At 34.2% G+C, this 7,827-nt stretch overlaps 1 protein-coding gene across 4 annotated transcripts in view; it reads left to right on the top strand.

Moving 5' to 3' along the window:
* Positions 1–866: 866 nt before the first annotated feature.
* Positions 867–7,827, top strand: part of LOC110459328 (multidrug resistance protein 1-like) — a 59,472-nt gene continuing 52,511 nt past the window's right edge. For all 4 annotated transcript variants that reach the window (XM_021511556.1, XM_021511549.1, XM_021511541.1 and 1 more), the window contains exons 1-2: positions 867–973; positions 3,155–3,243. In XM_021511556.1, the coding sequence (XP_021367231.1) occupies positions 3,192–3,243 (52 nt within the window). In that variant the 5' untranslated portion in view covers positions 867–973; positions 3,155–3,191. The remainder of the gene's footprint in view (positions 974–3,154; positions 3,244–7,827) is intronic.

Raw genomic sequence — 7,827 nt, 5'->3', positions numbered from 1 at the left:
CCCCCCAGGAAATTTGGAAACCCCCCCAGATAGGTCTCTGGATCCGCCACTGTTTAAACATAATAATAAATAAATTAATGCTTTCTATGAATGCCGGTTTTGGAGAATGAAATTTTGGTTTACGATCAAGCATCAGTCACTTGCCGTTATATCATGAGTCACGGAAGCTAAAAAGCAATATTACTATTTCTATGGCCTTCATAAAAACGAAGTATATGTCGCTTTTCGTTCCCATTTTTTTGGTGGCATGAACTTTTCTAATAGAATATTACAAATAAAAATCTAGACTGCCCACTACTTATATTACAGCATTAAATAAATCATAAAAGACTTCAGGTATTATACCATTTCGAAATAACATTTATATTAAAAATCGATGGCATAAAAACGGAAGTTCAACTTGAAATAAATTATGTAAAATAGCAAAAATAATAGCTGTATATCTCCTAAAACTGATTTTATGATATCATTTTACCTAGGTTCACACAATATTTTTTTAGTTGGTCGTTAATCTTAGTTTATATATATATATATATATGTACTATAATCATGGTCAGGAGGTTTTTCATTATTGTTGCAATGTGAAGCGTATTTTTTATAAATATCCTGATGAGGAAATTTTCAGTTTCTAATATCGGTAATGTTATTTGTTATTTTATATATAATATATGTTTATGTTATTACAACGGCCATTTTACCTTATACTACATGCCTTTATATGTCTAATCTAATTCTGTGCTCTGACTCGTCGGACTTAACAATCCCATATATGTACTTGTTTCATAATTATAAGGCCCTGTGAAAGGTCGGTCAGTATCTAGGACGATACCCTGTCGTGGGCCCCTCTTCTTATTGAATATCAGCCAACGGCGGAAGTGACATCATGGGTAGCTGATTTATTCTGCCTGGATATAAATTCACAGGAATCTACCTGGCGCAGAATGTATAGAACAGCATAGAATCTCAAAGCAAGGTGAGGGCAATTTTATTATTTCATCTTCACATTGAATTAGAGTGTTAAATTAGTTGTCATGCTAGAACAATCGATACAAACCCTTCTCATGGGGCGAGTGTTTCAGTGGCATGTTGAACCAAAGGCAGCAAATATAGCCTAGTGACCTAACATCTGACCATTACAGTACTAGGCTATAACGATTTAGGTCAGGTTGTACGAACAAGGTCACGGTTAAAAAACAATTTTGTCCAAGAAGTCATCATGTTTCATTGATATATGTATTGTTTCTTTTGTTAAATATTTGCGTTCGCTTTGTTTACTTTAGTCATCTAGTTGTAACAGTCAAGTTACCTGTCGATCTGTTCCTTCGTTATCATCTCATGCTCTGTATTTACTTTAGTGGGTTGGTCCTTGTTTTAAGAAAAAAACACGCAATATTAAGAAGTCGTTTAGAATATTATTTGCATTTTAAATTTTATTTTTTGTTCATTGAGATGAGGATGATATACAGATAGTTACAGTATAGTGTGCACATTCTATTTATATCTATGACAAAACCCTCCGTGAGAAACATGTGCTAGTGTGTGGTATAGCAGCATCAATGTTAACACGTGATTCATCATGTTCGCCAGCCCAGTACAGTTTTGGCGGGTTTCGACTGCAGTATTGAAATCAAAATATAGTAATGAAATATTGAAATGAAAACATATCAGATTTAGCAGATTGAATTTGATTTAATTTCTGTTTTCCCTTTTTTCTAAAATTTTATAAAATCAAATGGATCATGCACAGCTTGTACATTGCCACAAGTGCATATAATTGCCTGCAATCCCATTTTATGTACAAAGAAATAAAGCTCAGTAATCAACGGTGAACCATTACGAAATTAAGAACTAAGCTTACAGGTAATTAAAATGTCTTTTAATTCACAGGTTAGATATTTAGGTGTGTAAGGAGGCAGTACCCAAATCGGATCAGTACCCAAATCGGATCAGTAGGATCAGTACCCAAATCGGATACTTACAAATAAATTAATAAATGTGTCAACAAATCAGTTATCACAATGATGTAGTCTTAGAATAGATAGCCATGCACCATTTTATACAGATGATTATTTTTTAAGTTTAAATAGCACAAGAAAACATAATTCAAACTCAAATGTCAGTGTTTTGATCACGTTTTTTAAAAATGGCGCGTGCGACGACTATGCATTCTGTTTTGGACTATAGGAATAATTCACACTATAGAAATAATTTTTGTCAAATAAATTCTAAAGGTCATCATAAATTGTTAATATGCTGTCAAAAAAATATTCATTTGGAGCGTATAAGATACTGCAAAATTCAAGCTTTGATCTGATTTGGGTCCTGACATTCGCAAAAAAGGGAGACGCTGATTATCATTTATGAGGTGACTTCAGAGCGTTCTATAAATATCTTAAGCGAGCCTCGGGTGCTAATTTCGTTTGTAAGAACACCCATCCATATTCTTCCTTTGATATAACATAAATGAAGATGTAAGATTATCAATGTCAAAACAATTACGATTCATGCCCATAAAACCTAGCTGAAATGTATGTCTTCTGTTGGGGCTGCACTTACTTCCCCTCTTAACAATGATCAGAAAAAAAATAGTTCAGTACAATAAATGTTTATTATATATATAGCCATAATATTGTAAAAAAATAAACTTGTCCACATGCTTGGCACCATGCAACTTAGAAATCCAAGGTCCCGTTCTTGATACAATATATATATATGTATATTGAAAGTGATTTCAAAGATACTGTAGGTTTGATATATATATATAAACCACATATTTAATTTTGATAAAAAATGTCTATGTCTTAGTAAAAGTGATATCTGTAGGAGTTTTTGAAGACAAATCCTGACAAATCAAAAGCATTTTCCAAAGTTACAAGTCTAATTACTAAGAGATATGATGATGGTGTGAGTGCATTTTTTTTTACACAACTAAGTAAAACTTTATAGACGCTTGTTTAATGTGTATGAACAATCATTTACTAATGTATTTATATATAAAGTCATGTATGTTTTGTTTTGTCCTGTAAAAAGTTAAAAGTTAATAATAATAAAAAAAGAGAAATATGGACGGTACTTAGTTTGTGACTGACTCTGACAGAAAAAGTAGGACTCAAATATCTCAAAAATCACTGAATGTTACGTTTGTTTCTTTCAGAAAGAATCTCAACTGTGTTCCAGGAAGACAGAGCAGGATGCCAGAACCCCAGTTGATGGGCTATAAGCCCACCAGTGTAGAGGGATCAGGTAATGTACTGCTCCTGTGTTCCTGAAACCTTATAATTATCAACCCAAATATAATCTAGTAATTAACATCCAGAATAAAAAAACACTTGTCATCATATAACCATCAAACGGTAACGGCTTGTTTGCTGGAGAATATATAATATGGACAGAAAAAAATGCAGACTCATGTAGAAACTGGATTACTACATTGTATTACATTCCATTTCACACATGTAGAAACTGGATTACTACATTGTATTACATTCCATTTCACACATGTAGAAACGAATTACAGTGATGGTAGAATATCAAATGAAGCTTATGACTGTATTAATTAATATATGCATGGCCTAGATATTTGTGATTAGTCTTTATTAACCTACAGAAGGTATTTTTTCTGAAAACAGTACAAGTACATCCTAGTTTGGATTAGTTTTGTATTGATTTTAAGATTTTAAAAGTACATGTAGCTAATATGTTTTAAGAATATGACTCTTCATTGCATATATATATATATTGCTTAATTTTTCTGAATCTTGATTAGATACAATTATACATGATAAATAACATGTTGCATATATTTTTTTTTTGTTCCATCTGAACGTCCATTTTCTTCTGAAATACCCAATGTTGTAACTGTTTTACTTATTGTTTCTCTCTCAATTCTTTATCTCAAATTGCAAATGTTTACTTTTGCATTTTCCAAAATGTATTTTTCATACTATTTATAAAACTGAATACCTGTTTTCACTCCTTGAAAATGAAATTTCAATCAGTTGACAAAATTAATATTTTCCATTTTCATTTGAAACTAAACACTAAGAAAATGAGAAATGTTTGCCCTTAAACCTGAGGATGAATTAACTCATTCACCCCTGAAGACACATTTGGACTCTTCCATCAAAGGTTGGAATAGTTCATTATGAAATTTCAGGGTTGAATGAGTTGATATTAGCATTGACGGGTATATAATCTATACACAAAAATCTATAGTGAACAGTATACCCAGAGGTACATGTATATGAGGGCTTATGAAACATTCAGAAATTCTGTTTTAAATGTAAAAGCAAGACTTTCGACAGAAGGAAAACAATATATACGTTGCATTTTACTGTAAAAATCATCATGATATAGCTTAATTCATTCACACCTGAAATTTCATTATGAACTTTTCCAACCTTTGAATTGGGGGAGTTCAAATGTGTCTTCAGGGGTAAATGAGCTTATTACATTACAGTTGAAATCATCATGACATAGCTTAATATATTGCATTACTGTAAAAATCATCATAGCATAGCTTACACTTAATGTTTAAGTATGCATGTGTGTCCACACATACTTTTGTCAAGTACACTATTTTAGGTCACCTGAGTCACGGATGAGGTGACCTTTTTGTGATTGGCTTTAAAAAATATCTTGGTCATTCCTGTCTTCTACCCTCTAAATTGTCTATGATGTACATGTCTTGTTGTACAGTGTACATATTTCTGGTTTCGTAAATTGTTGTATTTTCATTGTTATATTGTACTGTTCCAATCTGCTGGATTACACAGTGTTCTCACTAAGTTTTGAAACAGGTGGTTCAGTTGGAAAGAAAAGCTGACCTGAACGTTCACATGCTAAAATAATGACCTATATATATTCTGATCGAAATAGGTGGTTCAAAAATGATAAATAGCAGACTGTTTTTGCCAACAGCCAGCTTTAAATGAAAACACTGCTACAAGTTAATACCAATTTGTGGTGGTGGTGATTGATGGAATAATTAGGGTAAATAACCTATTATTTTACAGTGCGCCTGTGATGGATACAAATGTGCAGTTACTGGAATGTATATATTCTAAGAATTTATAGGAAGATTGAGAACTTTTATCTCAGCGTGCAAATCAACTGATAAAGTGGTGCCTTCAGAAACTGTTTCACAAACCTAACACATTAAAAAGTCACCAAAATCAATATATCATTACCAAATTACCGCAAAATGTAATATTGGGGAATACTGCCATGAACTATCTATCTGAACCCAGATTATGATCAATGTTTAGCCAATAAGATGGATACTTTCCGACTTGTAGTCTAGTAAACGTAAGAATTGACCATGGGGCTATGATAGAGTTTCTATCGCACCGTAGTCTAGTAAACGTAAGAATTGACCATGGGGCTATGATAGAGTTTCTATCGCACCGTAGTCTAGTAAACGTAAGAATTGACCATGGGGCTATGATAGAGTTTCTATCACACCGTAGTCTAGTAAACGTAAGAATTGACCATGGGGCTATGATAGAGTTTCTATCACACCGTAGTCTAGTAAACGTAAGAATTGACCATGGGACTATGATAGAGTTTCTATCACACCGTAGTCTAGTAAACGTAAGAATTGACCATGGGACTATGATAGAGTTTCTATCACACCGTAGTCTAGTAAACGTAAGAATTGACCATGGGACTATGATAGAGTTTCTATCACACCGTAGTCTAGTAAACGTAAGAATTGACCATGGGACTATGATAGAGTTTCTATCACACCGTAGTCTAGTAAACGTAAGAATTGACCATGGGACTATGATAGAGTTTCTATCACACCGTAGTCTAGTAAACGTAAGAATTGACCATGGGACTATGATAGAGTTTCTATCACACCGTAGTCTAGTAAACGTAAGAATTGACCATGGGACTATGATAGAGTTTCTATCACACCGTAGTCTAGTAAACGTAAGAATTGACCATGGGACTATGATAGAGTTTCTATCGCACCGTAGTCTAGTGAAGTAAGAATTGGCCATGGGGCTATGATAGAGTTTCTATCACACCGTAGTCTAGTAAACGTAAGAATTGACCATGGGGCTATGATAGAGTTTCTATCGCACCGTAGTCTAGTGAAGTAAGAATTGGCCATGGGGCTATGATAGAGTTTCTATCGCACCGTAGTCTAGTAAACGTAAGACTTGACCATGGGACTATGATAGAGTTTCTATCGCTCCGTAGTCTAGTAAACGTAAGAATTGACCATGGGACTATGATAGAGTTTCTTTCGCACCGTAGTCTAGTAAACGTAAGAATTGGCCATGGGGCTATGATAGAGTTTCTGTCGCACCGTAGTCTAGTAAACGTAAGAATTGACCATGGGGCTATGATAGAGTTTCTATCGCACCGTAGTCTAGTAAACGTAAGAATTGACCATGGGACTATGATAGAGTTTCTATCGCACCGTAGTCTAGTAAACGTAAGAATTGACCATGGGACTATGATAGAGTTTCTATCGCACCTTACCTGCCTGATTTGTGATATGAACAAGATTGGGAGGCTCTTGTACCAGTTTGATGATAGTTCTACCCCAGGGGGTAATTTATCTACCATTCTCCTAAAGAATTATGAAAGATAGAGTATTCTCCTCCCATGTTTCTTTGTGATGTCATAATTATGATGTCCCTCATTAGGCACGAATGTAAACTTATTATCGTAAGTATACAATTTAAATATTCGGTAGGTAGAGCCTAAGCATTTCAATTGCGGGGAAAAAGATGTTTTTAACGAGATTATTCATGTGTATATATATGGAGATGATACCCAAGCTAGTATGGTTCTGTTATTATAGTGATTGTTTTGGGATGTACCTCTGTGGGATTCACACAAAGAATAAATATTTGTCCCTTTTTCCCAACATGCTCGCATAATCAGCAGGGCAAGAATAATCACTGTTATTATCATGATAGAGAAATTTATAATTTGTAATATAAGACTGGTGCTGTTCCGTCTCCATGGTGATGGCTGTATACTATATAAGGTCGTGGATAACAATGCGTCTAGATAACGATGCAGACACAGCTGTATGTCAATGACATCAGCGTGTCATATTGTAAGTCTATGACTTGCCTTCTAAATCCTAGGTACAACACACCTGTGGCTGTCAGGCCAAAATACTCAAATAAATGTTTCATTTTACCGGTATCCAAAACTTGATCTTGTGTACTTGAAGCAGAAGATTATTTATTGTTCATCAAAAACATCAAATGAAATATTTTCTTAAAATACTTATGTGGCACACAGCGTGCCTATTTCACTAAGTTTTTAATAGATAACATTTTTTTTTGTCAGTTTTTATCTTTTACAATATTGTGCTTAGGGTGGCCTTCTTATCTAGAAATTCTTTCGTGACTAAGAACACTGTTGTATTGATCCAGTTTGAATACGACTAGGGAATTTATAGGAAGAGGTCACTCCAGTGCAGCCATTGACAAGTTGAAGTAAGACAATATTAAGTGGATCTGATCAGTAATAAATCATATGGTACTATATAGGTACTGCTCTCTGTCTCAGAGGGAGGCTCCATAGTCCTTACTACTTCAGACCAGCGACTAAACTATAGGGCTAAATGATTCTCAGTCGAGCTACTTTTTCATCAAATTTAAACTTCCCCAGTAATGTAAATAGTCAACAGGTAGTTGTGGTGACCTATATATATCAGGTATCAATCTGTGTCATTGAATGAAAACTCAGAGCATTGTCAGTAGCAAAGACTGTGTATGAATAAAGAATTGTCAGTAGCAAAGACTGTGTATGAATAAAGAGGTACTGGACCATGACTTGACCAGGTTCATGTGTAGC

The sequence above is a fragment of the Mizuhopecten yessoensis genome, unplaced genomic scaffold, assembly GCF_002113885.1.
Source record: "Mizuhopecten yessoensis strain PY_sf001 unplaced genomic scaffold, ASM211388v2 scaffold1313, whole genome shotgun sequence".
Classification (NCBI taxonomy): domain Eukaryota; kingdom Metazoa; phylum Mollusca; class Bivalvia; order Pectinida; family Pectinidae; genus Mizuhopecten; species Mizuhopecten yessoensis.
The sequence above is the reverse complement of the archived record's forward strand: the minus strand, read 5'-3'. Positions and strand labels throughout refer to the sequence as shown.